The 15,528-nt window shown below is 55.3% G+C and overlaps 1 protein-coding gene across 1 annotated transcript in view; it reads right to left on the bottom strand.

Moving 5' to 3' along the window:
* The window catches only part of LOC136005899 (hydrocephalus-inducing protein-like), a gene marked incomplete at its 5' end in the record, with an annotated part of 42,995 nt that overhangs the window by 766 nt on the left and 26,701 nt on the right, over nucleotides 1-15,528 (bottom strand). Inside the window, 14 exons of the mRNA XM_065663789.1 lie at nucleotides 856-1,020; nucleotides 1,757-1,906; nucleotides 2,302-2,493; nucleotides 2,581-2,708; nucleotides 3,557-3,693; nucleotides 4,540-4,715; nucleotides 5,446-5,537; nucleotides 6,036-6,213; nucleotides 6,981-7,118; nucleotides 7,985-8,194; nucleotides 8,903-8,942; nucleotides 11,722-12,035; nucleotides 12,769-12,912; nucleotides 14,589-14,732. Of these exons, the coding sequence (XP_065519861.1) occupies nucleotides 856-1,020; nucleotides 1,757-1,906; nucleotides 2,302-2,493; nucleotides 2,581-2,708; nucleotides 3,557-3,693; nucleotides 4,540-4,715; nucleotides 5,446-5,537; nucleotides 6,036-6,213; nucleotides 6,981-7,118; nucleotides 7,985-8,194; nucleotides 8,903-8,942; nucleotides 11,722-12,035; nucleotides 12,769-12,912; nucleotides 14,589-14,732 (2,208 nt within the window). The remainder of the gene's footprint in view (nucleotides 1-855; nucleotides 1,021-1,756; nucleotides 1,907-2,301; nucleotides 2,494-2,580; nucleotides 2,709-3,556; nucleotides 3,694-4,539; nucleotides 4,716-5,445; nucleotides 5,538-6,035; nucleotides 6,214-6,980; nucleotides 7,119-7,984; nucleotides 8,195-8,902; nucleotides 8,943-11,721; nucleotides 12,036-12,768; nucleotides 12,913-14,588; nucleotides 14,733-15,528) is intronic.

Genomic DNA, 15,528 nt, shown 5'->3' with positions numbered 1-15,528 from the left:
TCATTAGCTACTACCTCCCACCCACAGCAGCTCATCGCTCCCTGCAGGCACGCTAAAGTGCTCTGCAGAGAAGGAATGGCACTTACCCCAGCTTCCTGCAACTCTGGCACGGTGGATGTGACTCTGAGCTTAAAGGCGAGAGGGCCTGCACTCTTGTTGGCTATGGTGACGATCTTCTTCACCGTCTGCCCAATGCAGATGTTTCCTAGCTTCACCACCTTTCCTGGTGGATGCACAACGTCAACCTGAGGCAGGAGGGATTGATATCAAGCCAAAGGAAAGAAGGAGAAGAGGTTTTCTGCCACTCTCGTGGCAGAAACACAAACCATGCTAGGCTGGGGAAGAGATGAGGAAATGAGAAAACCATGCTGGTTGCCACCTGCACTTTTAGCATTTAGATTTCATCTCACCTTCATTTCTATGCCCCTTCCTTGGGCCTCAACAGTCAGCTTCTCAGCCGGGGCACACGGAGGCAGCAACAAGCTGTTGTGGCTGTTGTCGTCTTTAGGTGTCCGTAGGAGCTGCGCACAGAGGGAAGAGAAACCACAGACAGCATGAGTTTCTGGACCTTCACCACGTGAACAGACTCCCCAGACGAGCCATCCCCTCCCATATTCTTTCCCCCCAGTGGCAGGGATTATCCAAGTCCCTCCACAGCCTGCCAGCAGAGCCGGCTAACCCTGGAATGCCACCGGGCTTTGCCCTGCGCGCTGCCCCCGTCTCCCTGGCACAAGCCTGGGAATGCTGGAGCGCTGGGAATCTCCAGGAGCGTGCACAGACCTTCCCCCTCACCTGCTCCTCAGCAAGGTGCTGCTGGTCAAACTCCAGTGAGTAAACCCCACAGGGGTTCTTCACCACCACTGTCCCCTCTTCCCCATGGCTCTGTGGCAGCAGCGGTCCCAGCTCGAGCTCTGCGGGGCTCAACTCCAGCCGTGGCTCCAGACCACATCCCAAGACCGGCACCCGCAGGCGTTGGCTGCTCTGGCAAATCTGGATCTGCAGCTCGCCCCGGTAGCACTTCTGCAAAGAAGCAGCACAGAAAGCTCCTCCGTGAAGCCCCAGGTGACAGCGCCTCCAAGGCAACAATCGCCCCAGGGTCAGGGGTCTTCTCAGCACCTCTAAGCTGAACCCAAACCAGGCAGTTACTTAGAGCAGGGGCTACAGCATCTGCATGGCTCTGAGTAATGCGGTGAGTCCTGCTGGGGAGTGTAAGTGGTCAGTTGGCTACCAGATGGATCTAAAACAGCCTATCAGAGGTTTTCACCTAGTCGTGGGGGAGCGCAACGCACGTGAGAAAAGTCTGCTTTCTCAGACACAGTCCTGGCGCTGCAGCACCGGGCAAACATCAGCTGTGTGAAAGAGGCAGCTGAGCTCTCACTGGACAGAAATAAGGATCGTCTTCTCTGCTCAGTGCTTGGCTCTGGTCAAAGCTAGACACGAGACGCTGAAATCTCCACGAGCAATTGAAAGATCCCTGAGACTGTCCGCAGCCATGGAAGCACTTGGGTCCATCCTGTCACACGCTGCCAGTTTCCAAGTCACGGTGGCCACATGCAAACTGCCTTTGGGAATGCTCCACCATTTAAGCTGACTCCCAGACTGCGTGGGACCGTGCAGGGGAAACTGAGGAACGGTGGGCACAGGGCTGGCAGAAAGCTCCACGCGGAGGCAGAGCTCATTCCCCGCTCCCTGGGCTGGCCTCCCCTTACCACACTGCCCTGACAGTCCTCCTGGGGGTGACACCCACCAAACTCACCTCTTCCGTGGGTGAAAAACGGACTTGGACATGGCACTGCTGTCCTGGAGCGAGGGTTCCAGCTGAGGGCAGCACCTCAAAGCCACAGGGCGCGGGCCTCATCTCCTCCCGCAGCTTGTCATGCTCGCTCGCTGGCAGATGTTTGTCCACCTGCGCACAGAAACCAGTCGCGTGAGGTCTCCTTGGTCTGCGAGGACAGACCCTCGGTTCCTGCAGTGCTCCGAGATGCTGGCACGGTGCAGGGAGCACCTTCATCCCACCCAGACGTGGCCACCCCTGCCTACAACTGGAGGGCAAACATGTTGGCAGGGCAGGCAGATGGGGAGGCAGTGTCCTCGGAGGGGGAGGAATGGGTGAAGATGGCAGAGAAGTGAAGCGTCAGCTAGTGAGCAGGCCCAGGTGAACCAGCCTTGCTCTGTACCCTCAAAAGCTTCCTCAAGCGAGCTGCAGCCCAAGTGCTCAGGCAGCCAGAGGGGCGGGAAAGCCAAGAGAGGCAAAGAAAACCCAACCGAGAAGTTGTGTGTTACACGTTGTCTGTGCTTTACCTCCTTAACAGCCTCATTCATGCTCATGGACCATTTACAGGGGACCTGGGACGTGTTGTGGAGCTGGATGGTTTCTTCCTGCCACTGCCCACACTGGACAGAGGAGAACTCCAGCCTGTCCCTCGAGAGGCAGAGGGACGGCTCAGCCACAATGGCACGCAGGCGGACCTGGAACGTGGGGCCTCCTCTGACCTAGAGAAGGACAGAGCATCCAGTTGAGAGCCCGGCTGACACTCGCTGCTGTGCCCAACCTGCTGCCTGCCCCACAAGCTGGCCTACCTTGATGGGCAGGAGCACATCCACCTTTCCCAGGGGCACGTTGGCACTTTGTGGGTCGAAGCACACTTCAAATGTCTTGGTCTCACAGCAGGGCAGGCGCTTCACAAGGTCCAGGCACACGCTGAAGCCTGAACACAGGAAAATCAAGCAGCTGAGATACACAAGCAACAGAAAATGACTCAGAAGCACGGCTAGGCCACAGGGGTGTCCTGGCTGGCAGCTCTGTGAAAGACCCCTTTCCATCTCCAGAGAAGCTGCTCTTCTCCCCTTGTCACTGCCCAAAGCAAAAGTATTTTCACAGCCAGAATCCAGGGGTTGCAGGGTAAAAACGAACCACATTGGTTGAGGAGCTCCAGCAATTCCTTCAGCAGGCATCTCAGGGAAGGACGCATACACCTCTCCAAAGGACAATTTCCAACTAAGATACCAAATGCTGTGGTGTTCCCTGGACAGCGGCTTAGAAGAGACGCCTGGCCACCCGTCACAGACAGCAGTCCCCGTGTGACGGAGCTGCAGCCTTACCCCAAGGCCTCTTTGCGAAGCCTGTTTCGATACGGCACAGGATCCCACAGGCCGTTCAATAAGGCTGAGCAGAAGTGCTCTGGCACTAGGAACTCTAAACAAAGCACTTCCGAACCACAGAGGGTCCATCTGGCTGCAACATAAACCCTCAGAGTGCACAAAGAAACTCCGATGGTGCTCACGGGAGCCAAGAGCAGTAGATGCTGAGAGGCGATCACGCTGATCAGCCCATCTGGCCCCTGCAATGACTTTTTAGGGCAGCCACAGGCAGACCAGGTCTCTGGGCACTGCTCGACAGAATTCAGGCTCTTGAACAGGGCACCGGCCAGAGGGGTACTAAGGAGGAAAAAGCTGCCCAAGGAAGTACTCAAATCTCCCCATGCCCAATGGCTCCAGCTGATGTGGCAGAGACAGCCCCTTCAAGCCCCCGTGAAGCCTCTTTACCACTGGTTACCTGTGTTATACAGGACATATCCATCGGCCTTGAAAGATGCAGGGAAGTGCCCGGTGTTGGTGAGCTTCACCATGTGTGTGTGGATGTCACCGGGAATGACATAGCCAAGGTCCAGGACGTATTCGGGCAGCTCAGCTCTGAAAGGAGGAGGAAGGACACTCTGTAAAGCCCAGCATGGCGTGGGGTGGAGAAGCAAATGGAGTGGATAATTCTGTATCCACTGCTGTGAAAACTCAAGCCAAGCCCAGGAAACCCAAGGCCTGACCTGAGCACCCAGTAATAAGACTTGGCTAAGTCATGGGGAGTGCAGGGCCTAGGATTTATCAGCCACCAACGGGATCTTCGAGTCAGTTTAAAGCGGGTACTGGACACAGTTCCTATGCTGTGAAAAGCCATTGCAGAGAAGTCCACTGCGTCTCCACGGGTCTCAATGAAACTGCTAAGCTGGTGGCCGGCCCAAGCCTGAAACTGCTTCAGGACCTTCTCACAGGATTTCCTTGCAGAGGATACCTCCACTGCTCTGCAGCCAGATCTGTCCCCAAAGCAGCGCTTGAGAGTATCGCGTGCAGTAACCAACACTACAAGATTGCTGTGAAGGTCTTTTTGCAGGCAATCCCACTTGGAAAAGCACATAAGGGATCTGGACCATTCCCTGCTCTTCCTGCTTAGTGGGGTCTGCTTCTCGGCACAAAGACACCGGCTTGGAGATGCCCCTTTCACAGCTGGTCAGCAGGGGTGGTGCCTGTGCTGTCTGCAAGGGCTTGCTGGTCTGCACCCCCTCAGCTCTGAGAACAGAACCCAGCAACTGTGGGGAGTGGAGCACCTCCAGAGCTCAGGGTAGCACTGTGCAAGTGAGGACACCGAGCTGCCCACAGGGAGCACGGCATAGCTCTCAGCATCAGGCCCTTTCTGAAGTCTTCAGCTATTCCCAACTCTGAGACACAAGGAGCTCTCAGGGGCAGGGCTGCACTGCTGGCTGTTACCCTCGCGGCCCCTGGAGACAGGCTACAGGAGCCCCTACTAACTTGAGAAGCCTCCGATGTACACGCTGGTGAAAGGCAGTGTCCTCCGGGGGACGGGAGGCGAGAGCTTTCTGCTGCTCCAGGGCATGTTCCTCAATCAGCATCTCCTCCATCTGCATCTGCAGCTGAGCATCCCACTGAGGAAAGGAAAGACAGGGGCTGGTTAGCCAAGGTCCTTCCCAAGGCACAAGCTTGTCTCGGGTGGAGGATCCCACCCTGCTCTTGTTGAGAGGGGCGACGGAGTCATTCTGTCTCACTGGTCGGTGTCTGTGACACTTCCTGCTCTCTCAGGCAGGATCATATCCCCACAGAAATGAACTCCAGTGTCTCTGCCTGCCCAGTTATCAAAGCTGATCTGGACAGACACACAAACAAGCCAGAAACCTTCCAAAGCTCCAAGTATGTCCCTGCCTCCAGTGAGTGCCAAAGCAGCCTGGACAAAAGCTCTCCTGGAAAGGGAACCATGAGAGAGCTGGAGCCTCCTGGAGATACAGAACACAGCACAGCCTCAGGCTGCATTCAGGCTGCTGCTTTACGCTCTGTAAACCTGGCAGGGCTTGGCCGGTGAGCAACAAACCCCCCAGCACCGCCCTGTGTGTCCTTCAGAGCACCAGAAACCCAACTGCCCCAGCACAGCTTTCAGCATCTCCCTGGCTGGGGTAGTCAGGAGCTGGCGCATCGCCACGAGGGACAACTCCCAGAGGTGGGCAGCCCAAGGGGCACGCTGAGCTGACACACTCCGTGGCCAGGAGTGTGCAGGGAGGTGCCCAGTGCCGGCAGGGCCCTGGGCAGCTGCCGTGGGGCGCAGGGGCTCCAGTGTCTCGCAGGAGGGTGGCACGTGCGGGACAGGGCAGCAGCTCTACTCACCACGGTGCCCGAGTCGTCCACGCGGGGCTCGGCTGCCACAGCCTCCCCCAGAGCAATGGCCTCTTCTCTCTGGCTGCCTTTGTCCAGCTTTTCTTTGGCCTTTAGGAGGATCTTCTCATATTTGGCGTTGCCTGAAAGCACAGGACACCACCCATAGCAGTGGGGCAGCACAAATCCCACGGAAGACGGGAAGCCCCATTCCCCCGACACCCAGACACAAACTGCTCCAGCAATGTAGGGAAAGGAGATCCTGCTGCTTCTCACCCCCACCCGTCTTTCTCGCCACACAGGAGCATCTCAGCCCCACAGCGTGATGCAAACCCAACCCCTGTCAAAATCCCTGCCAGCCTCTATTACAGCTTTCCCAAGCTTTTCTGCCCAGCCATCATCTTCCCAGACCTCTTGGCAAGCTGTGCACGATGGTTCCTGCGGCAAAGCCCACATGGGCTCGTCTGCCAGAGGCTAAAGAAGCAACCAGAGGGCTGACCTTGTCTGACAGCCCTGAAACCTCCAGGCCTGCTGGAGGTGCCTGTGAGCTGCCCTGTGGGCATATGGCATGGGGGAAAGCCGAGCAGACAGGCAGTGCTCACCTTTGATGTTCCTGGGCAGGTCCAAGTGGATCCTGGGAAAGGTCCCCTCTCCTTTCAGGGAGATTTTTTCTGGCTCCAGGTGACCCAGTTGGATCTGGAAAGCCCTGCAGAAGACTCCAGGCACTCCTGGCAGGTAATACACTTTCAGCACTTGCTGCTTGCCAGGTTCAACGTAACCCTGCAGGGCACACAAGAGGGAGGGACGCAGTGTACCAAAGAGGATTCCGTGGAGGGATGGCTCACATGACAGACGCGCTGAGAACACAAGACAGGTTCTCATACATAAGGAAACATCAGACATCACCACCTCCAGCTTTCCTGTATCCAAACGCCTGAGTCTCACTGCTCTTCTGCTCACAGGGTTTACCCTCTGCTAGCCAGAGCCAGGCACAACAAACCAAAGCTCTTTCACCAGCTGCTCTGGAAGAACGGAGAAGGGCCTCTGCTTCCAGCAGGGCCAGCAGCTCCTGGCAGCAGCTTGCAGGAGAGGACATCAGCATGTCACCCCTCAGACGGACAGGCACTGAGGAAGGTGGAAGCCATTTGGCCCTTTGGCTTCCTCTTCCCATCGCAAAAGGGCACCAAGACAGGAACACTGCTCCAGCTCTAAGACACCCAGGCAGGATGACAAGCTGTGATGGAGTGATGCTCCAGTGATGGCACAACCAGAGAGCTCAGCACTCAGCTCCAAAGAGCTCCCGGAGCACTCGTGCCTCCCACTGGTGCTTGCTGTAGGACAGCAGAGCCAGCGGCGCCCAAGGACAATCAGGGGCTCCGTTAGGATTCTGCTCGATGGACCTCCTCTGCCTCTGCAACAGTCGCTCACAGCCCTGTCTCTCCTGGCTGGTTTTGGACGGGGCTTGTGTGTTCATTCCCCCTGTTTTCCCCCAAAGCGCTCTCCTGGGCAGCCTGACACAGGCCGGGTGAAGCCCTTGTGCTACTCACCCTGCTGGGCACGACCAGGGGCACGCCAGGCAGAGGGTTGGCTGCAGTGCCTGTGCCGGGGCTCAGCACCGCAAAGGCAAATCCCAGCTTCCCGCTGTTTTGCAGGGTCAGCGCTGCTTCCGTGACTTTGTTAAACACCTGAGGAGAGGACAGAAGAGCAGGAAGTTACAGGCACACGTCTGCTGCCAAGAATTTCATTCCTCTTCCATCGGGTTGAAAGCAAAGGAACACAGCCCAGAAGCAGGGAGCGCACAGGAGAGATGGGCACTGGGCTCTCTGGGTTAGCCTGGGCAGCCCGCGGCCACAGGGTACTCCTGGGCCCTACACAGGAACAGCTATTTGTGGCAGAGGTGCAATAGCAACCATGGAAAGATCAGTAATAAAGCAAGTAGGGGACACAAGCTCTCTGCACTTGAAGGTGTCACCCAACTGCAAGCTGAAACACAGGAGGAGGCATTGGGGCATTTCAGGAGAAAAGGCACCTGCACACAAGTATTTGTGGGCACAACACAAGCCAAAACGGAGGGAGAGAGGGCAACGCACACAGGGCCAACAGCTGGAAACAGCTGTGGGGGTTGTAACCGGAAAGAAGTACAGTGAGGGTTATTCGGGGACATTCTATCCGGCTACGGTGACTGGAAGCCCAGGTCAGCTGCCTCCTTGGTTGATGAATCAGGAGCATTAAAAGAGAGCACCTCATTTGGGCTTTAGGAGCAGATCAGCGGATGGATGTCTCAGGGACACATCCCTCTGCAGATCACCACTGGGATCCTGCCTGCCCCAGGAGGCAGCGTTAGTTAGAGGAGGGATTCCCAGCTTTGGGCTGGGCTGGGGTGGAGATGGTCATTAAACGCCAGCTTGGAGGTATCCCCCAAACGCTGGACTTCCAAGCCACAGAGCCAGCGAAGCAGCTGGGAAGGGGGGAGAGCCCTGGACCCGGGTGGGCAGCAGCCCACCGGTCATGCTTGGAGGCAAGGAGCACTGACAAGAGCAGCGTGCGGTACCTGCAGCCCGCAGTCGATCTCGGTGGTGTCCAGGAGGTAGCTGATGCACGAGGCCTCCCCACGCAGAGCCACCTCGTAGCTCGGGCCTCCCTCCACCCTGCACAGCGCCGTGACCTGGCTGACGGTGTTGGCGTGGCCGAAGAAGGAGAAGGAGACGCGCTGGCTCTGGCCCGGCTGCAGCTCACCGTGCAGTGGCAGGATATCGAAAACCTGCAGGCAGGGAGGAGAGATCCACACGTGGAGCACGGGACTGATGCAGGAGAGCAGCCTCAGCTTGGGCCAAAGGACAGACGTGGCTGCAGGGGCCTCTTCCTCAAACACAGGCAACATCATCCTCATCTCACACTGCAGCCGTTCCACTCACCAACGGAGAAACCATGGGGAAAACCTTCTCCCACAGTCCCAATTAATGCAGTAGCTAATACACTACATTCATTTGTGGTGCCTCCTGGCAGCAAGAAATTCTCTCTGCTGCAGAACTTGCCTTCAAAAACACCTTTTCCTGCCCTCAGAAGAACACGAGACTGGGAGCTGAGAGCCTGTGGAGCCGGGGGCAGGATCCAGCCCAGCTCCTCGCACTCCTCATGCTTTTCCCTGTCTCTGATTCACATCCTGCTCTCTCCAGATGCTGCAGCAACTGCTGCCGCAGCAAATGCTGCCGCAGCAAATGCTGCTGCAGGAATTTCTTACCCACCACTAGATGAGGACCAAGATGGATAAAATCCTCCATAGCTGCCGCACAAGAAATGTTCTTGACCAGCCCTATAACACCTCCCATGTGGCCTCTCCAATGACCAGTGATGCGCTTGTTATGACATGAGGCCACTCTGGGAGCAGCACCCAGGACACCAGTGGGAGTGGGAGTACGTAACTGCTTGCTACACTGGAAATGTGGAAGTGAGACAGATTCCCACTTACCTCCTCCACACCCAAGGCGAGGGGCTCTGTCTCCATGAACCTGGAAAAAGAACAGACCTTTGCTCAGGGACCTTGCAGTGGGAGGGAGGGAAGTCTGCACAGCAGCTCCTCGGCAGGATGGGGCCCCTGCGGGGGCATCAGTGGTGTGAGCTCAGCAATGACCTCCAAAACTGGGATGGAGCAGGTCAACGCCTGGCAATGACACTGCCGTAGCAGCGCTGCAGGCAGCTGGCAACTGCTTGCCTCCAGATCTGCTATCTCCTGCTGCGTGATTCTGAAGATCCATTCCGTCACTGGAGAAAACACCTTGGTGCAAAGGCTTAGCTCAGCTTTGAGCTCTCAGAGGTCCAAGGGCTGAGGCTTAGGGTTAGTCTGTCTCTAACCACGTGGGTCTACAACAAGAGTAACCACGAGAGATTTGTGCCTCAGAAGTCAGAGAAAGGGCACACGTTGGTCTACACTGCCTATGTCCAGCCACACAGCAACAGTTGGATTGTGTTGCTCATATCACAGAATCACAGAATCCCAAGGGTTGGAAGGGACCTAAAAAGATCATCTAGTCCAACCCCCCTGCAAGAGCAGGGTAACCTACAGTACATCACACAGGAACTTGTCCAGGCGGGCCTTGAATATCTCCAGTGTAGGAGACTCCACAACCCCCCTGGGCAACCTGTTCCAGTGCTCTGTCACTCTTACAGTAAAGAAGTTCTTCCTGATGTTAACGTGGAACTTCCTATGTTCCAGTTTACACCCATTGCCCCTTGTCCTATCACTGGATATCACTGAAAAAAGCCTAGCTCCATCATCCTGACACCTACCCTTTACATATTTGTAAACATTGATGAGGTCACCCCTCAGTCTCCTCTTTTGCAAGCTAAAGAGACCCAGCTCCCTCAGCCTCTCCTCATAAGGGAGATGTTCCACTCCCTTAATCATCTTTGTGGCTCTGCGCTGGACTCCTTCAAGCAATTCCCTGTCCTTCTTGAACAGAGGGGCCCAGAACTGGACGCAATATTCCAGATGCGGCCTCACCAAGGCTGAGTAGAGGGGGAGGAGAACCTCTCTTGACCTACTAACCACTCCCTTTCTAATGCACCCTAAGATGCCATTTGCCTTCTTGGCCACAAGAGCACATTGCTGGCTCATGGTCATCCTCCTATCCACCAGGACCCCCAGGTCCCTTTCCCCTTCACTACTTTCCAGCAGGTCAACCCCCAACCTGTACTGGTACATGGGGTTGTTCTTCCCCAGATGCAAGACTCTACACTTGCCCTTGTTAAATTTCATCAAGTTTCTCCCCGCCCAGCTCTCCAGCCTGTCCAGGTCTCGCTGAATGGCAGCACATATGATCACTCTGCCCCAGGTAGCAGCAATGACCAAAGAGCAAGGAGGAAAGAACGGGCTGGACAATTAGAAAGAAAAAAATGTAAACACACAAAGTCTTGTTGAGGCAGAGAAACAGCGTTTTTCTCTCCTGACCAAAATAAACGTGCGCGACTGATCCTGGGAGTCTCTGATGACCAGCTCCAGCAAGGTCCCAGGTAGGGAAAGTTCCAGTCTTTGATCTCCCCTTCATGAGACCTGATGCTTGATTCCCTCCATGTCAGACTGAGTTAGAGCTGATGATTTAGAATACCAACAGTGCTTAGTGTGGACCAGAAATAACATCTGACACGCTGCCCTTCTGCAGGCTCCTAATGAACACTTTGAGTGTTTGGTGGTAACACCTTGGAGACCATCTTCATTTCCAGCTCTGGCACACAGCATCCCATGGTGTCTGCTGAGCGCCCTGGAGTGCCCCAGTGCCCTGGTCGTCTCCCCCAAGCCCTCCTAATAGCCACAGCTCATCTCCAGTTCCCAAGAGGTCACCTCCTCCGAGTCAGATCCCAATTCCCTTCACACAGCTGCTTCTTGATCGTTTCCCTTGTTTGTAATAACAGCGCTTCAGTGCCACGTGGTGAACTTTGCTGCGTTTCCTAGGGCATTACGGAAAACCATTTGCTACCGTCCTTCAAACTGCCCAGAGCAGACTTTTGTGCTATGCAGAGAAGCCGCAGCAGAAGGAACACTAGGAATGTGCTTCTAGATGTGCTTCAGCACCACTACAAGTTTGCTCTTGGCCTTGGAAACCATAGACCACCACTGCATGGTCCTCCTTCCCAGGGATGTCCATACAAGGGCTCCCTCCAGCATCTACAGCTGGACCTAAAGTCACAGCAGAACCTGCCATTCCTCACTAAAACTCTACATAGCTCTTCTGTGAATGTGACGTGCAGTTCAAGAGATGAACACTCACTTCAAGGGGCTGTTTGCCTCAGGCCACGAAGATCTGAGAAAGCAGCTTTCTACATCAGCCCTCCTGCCCCCAGGAACCCATACAGGCCTACAGCAAAGCAGAGCAAGGGACTGCGACAGCAGTGTGTCACTCTGATGGCAGTGCCTGGGTAGGATCTTAGTACAAAATGACAACAGATGGGCTTAGCAGGGAAGGACACCTTCTACATCCGCTTCTCCAAGTGCCGAAGCATGGCTTTGCAGCTGCAGAGATAAAGCAGGACTCCAGCTTATGGCTATGTGAAAAGGGTCAGTAGTGTCCTACAGTCCCAGCCTGGCTGGAGAATGCTGTCTCCTTCCCAGCATCAAACCGGCGGAGATCACCTGTTCCCTGAGCACCTTGGCTGAGCACAACTCAGAGGTGTGATTTCCTCAAGGGAAGGTTGAAAACAATTTGGCAGATCAGGCAAATGGCCTCGGGCTTTGCAAACCACAAACAGGACATCAGGAAGAAGAGCTTCCAGGAGAGGGAGAGGTGCGCATACCTCACTGGGTTCACCTGGCTGTCCTTCAGGAATGCCCAGTGGTACTGGACAACCAGTGGGCTGCAGTTGGTCATCTCCATGTAACGCACATCCTTGCTGTCATTCAAGATGCAGCCAAAGTCCACGGCCGTGCTCTGGATCTGGAGATTCGGGAAGCAGACTTCTCCCCGGACGGTGACCTGCTCTTCGTGAGGATGCTCCAGGAACTTGATCTTCAGAGCCTTCTCCGCTGCCCGGATAAGCAAATCCTCCTCATAAGCAGGGTTAAATCCGATGCAGAGTTGAAGTTCCTCCCCTGTCCTCAGCTTCACGGGCTGCAAGGAGATGAAGAGAAAATGTTCAACGTGTGACCCCAACACAGGCTTCTGGCTTCATCCTTCATTTTCTTCACGCTGTCTGACCAAGCACCGCACTTTTTTCTGAAGCTGCCTGAGGCTCACGGTTCTGTGCTCTGCACCAATACAAGAGGAAATCCACGTTGGTCTCCTGAATTCTGGAGCCGCAGAAGCCACCTGCTAAACACAACCAAAGCAGCACTCTGGCACCCAGGCCTTCGCCCTCACTCTGGAGGAACTCCTTTAGCCTGCAGCACAGCGGTGGCTGCACCTCTGACAACACGTGCACTGCAGAGCCCATGCCCAACACCTTCCGCACACACCAGGGCAGGAGCCAGACAGCAGCTGGAGAAGCCTACCTCAGCCTTCCCAAAGGCAGGGCTGCCCTCAAAGACAGCAAGCTGTTCCCCAGCTTATCTGAGGATGGCTGCTGGAGAGCTGGCATGCCTTCCAGCAGACACCTTTCCTACAGCTTGCCCACAGCTGGGTGCCTGCTCCCTCCTCCCCCTGTCTTCAAGCCAGGAGGTCTCTTCCCCATTCAGATGGCATTCTGTTTCCTTCAGCAGCTCGTTTCACATCTGATTTAGCTTGGGCCACTTTACTGCAGACTCTACAGAACACACTTCCATCATGGAGGACCTCCCAACAGAGACACACCACCACGTTCATCCCTCTTCAAAGCCCAGCAGCAACAAAGTCCGGGGCTGCTCACCTGAGCATCTGCAGGGAGAGGCTGCTGGTCCGCAGTGCAGATGGAGAAGGGCTGCTCTAAGGCAAGGACCACGCTGAGGGGCAGCGAGCACATGTTCTTTACAGAGAGAGGCTTGTACATCACAGCCAGGACATCACCGGGGTGCTACAGAAACAGGAGACAAGAAAAAATGACCTTGAAGTGGCCATGGACCTCCTCCCCTTCAGACGCATTTCAAATTTTCCAACCCCAAAAGTGCATCCATCTCTATTTACTCTTTTGATTGGTTTCTACCCCTCTGCAAAGTTTGTCCTCCAACTCTAGCAGACGCTTTCGTGTTTAGAACCCACAGCCTTCCCCAGGGGACAGGGAAACAGTCTCGCGTACAGATGAGGGAGCAGCCCCCCAGAGGAGGCAGCTGCTTCAGCAAGATCCAAAACAGAAAGTGAACCCCCTCTGGCTCCAGTTGTGTGTCCTCTCCTGCCCAGAGAGCACACACAGGCACAAGGCACAAGGCCATTTCCACTCCCATACAGTAGTTTCTTACCACCCTATCAGCTCTGCCAGGCCCGCAAGGCAGTGATGCTGCTCAGAGGAGGCAAGCAAGCAGGATATGGCCTGCAGCGGACAGCCTGCAGCAGCCCGAGGTCAGCTTTGAACATTCACGGGCACATGCAGACAGCTCCAAACCTCAACAGTCTGGCCGCAACCTGCTGCCCCTGCTCCACTGACAAGATGTTGCAGCCTCAAAGCTAAGCTCAGCCTAAGCCTTTTCCTCCTGTCCATGCATTGCTCCGCGCTTCCTGCATGGTTTATCTAAACTAGACAGTCTTTGGGAAACTAATTGTGGATGCATTGGCATCCAACTCCTGCAGTGTCGCAGCACGCAACACATGGGAGCATGTGGCATCAAGCAGACCACAGGCAGACATCAGGGGGAGCTGAAAAGCTTCTGATTAGATGTGAACCGCCTGCTCACAGGATTTGTGCTTCTCTGGAAGCCTGGGAAGTGGAGGAGAGACCTGAAACCGCAGAAACTAAATCATGAGCTATCTGCTCTTTTTCAGACACCTCACGCGACGGGGAAAGGTGATGCAGGAGTCGGGATCCAGACACTAAAGGGCACACACGTTGCACTGGTGCTCTCATCGCTGCAGCTGAAGGGCACTCGTGGGTCCTTTGAAGAAGGTGAGGCTTGGGAAAGGCAAAGAGGCAGCACCCATACCGACGGCAGGGAAGGCAAAGAGGCGCAAGAGATGCCAGTTTTTCCTCATCAGCTTGAGGAGTTGACAGGAATCTCAGCTTTTCTCAGCTTCCCTACACGATCGCTGCTCGGACATCACCACACCTTGGAAGATCCTCAAAACCCTGACTACAGACACTGGCGTCTCTCTAGAGGGGGGCATGCTCCCCCTCGCCAGAGCAGCTGTAATCTCAGTTCTACCTGGCTCAACTTAGAGAACAGCCTCATCTCTAGCAGCATCCTCACTCCTCTCACCACCACCTCAGGGAGGGTGAGGAGGGATCTGCTCTCCACCTGCAGCCCCAGCACAGCAAGTGGCTCTTCCAAAGCCCACGCTGCTCTCACGGGCCCCACATCTCAGCCCGTGCCCTTGGCTCAGCAGCTCAATTCTGTCTGCACCTCGAGAAGGGCAGAATAGAGCTGCGGAGACTGTCCCCAGCCCCACAGGGGTGAAATAATGATCTCGGCATTCATGACAAAAGCTGGGCCTGGCTCAAGTCAACAGCCAAAGCTCTGTGGACTTGGAGAACTTCCTCCTTAGGACACAGGCACACCCCAGCCACACCAGTCAGTGCCAGGATGCAATGCAGAGACTCACCTTCTCCACCCGGAAAGTGATTTCTCTGCTGGATATTTGCAGAGCAGGAGCAATGAACTCGCACGTGACGTCCACCTGCACGATCAGATTCTTCACTCCCTCCTTGCCCACGATGGCGTGACACAGCAGCTTCTCCTTCACCACCTGCATGCGAGCCACACGGCCCCCAGCGGGTGTTATCAGGGTGTCCACAAAACACACTGCATCTTTGAGCCGCCCACCCACACGCCCCATTACTGCATGAAGTTACAGCCATTGGTCTCCTCAGGAGCCCTCTCTTCTTTATAAGCTGCATCCTCTTTGTTCTGCACTCACGCGTCCCTCGTGTTACAACCCAACCACCACAAAAGGCCCTCAGGAGTCTTGTGCTGCCTACAGCTCTCAGAACAATCCCTGCCCAAACGGTTATTGCTTTGCTTTGTCCCACTGCCAAACAAAATGCTTACCGAAAACTGTAGGAACTCATGAAAAAAAAACAAACCAGACTGTATGAAGGGAAACAGGGGATAGAAGGATCAATGCCAGCAAATCCTCCCTTGCAAGTTTAGTGGAAAGGATCCCTGGGAAAACCCCAAACAGACAGCCTGCCTTCCTAGGATGTACTGTGTCCCCCTAGACCTGCCTGTCAAACAAACCTCCCCAGGAAAGAGATGTCTTCAACCTGGCATGAAAACCCTCTACTTAAGCTGGATGCTCTTACATCCAAGACTTTTCCTGATTCCTCCTCATGGTTTCACTTCCCCACATTCCTCCCTTTTTTCCTCTCTCTTCCCTCTGATAGACCACCACAACCCAACTCCTCCTCAGAGCCTAGAGATGTCAGAATCACCTGTGCTGCACGTGCACCACAGGGTCTTGGGCTTCTAACCAGCCTCAAGAGTATGAAGTTCTCGAGACCTAGGGAAGGTGGAAGACCCAGTCCCAGGCTCTTGGCTTGGAC

Source organism: Lathamus discolor, chromosome Z (assembly GCF_037157495.1).
Source record: "Lathamus discolor isolate bLatDis1 chromosome Z, bLatDis1.hap1, whole genome shotgun sequence".
NCBI lineage: Eukaryota > Metazoa > Chordata > Aves > Psittaciformes > Psittacidae > Lathamus > Lathamus discolor.
This window is presented reverse-complemented; position numbering and strand designations above follow the sequence as displayed.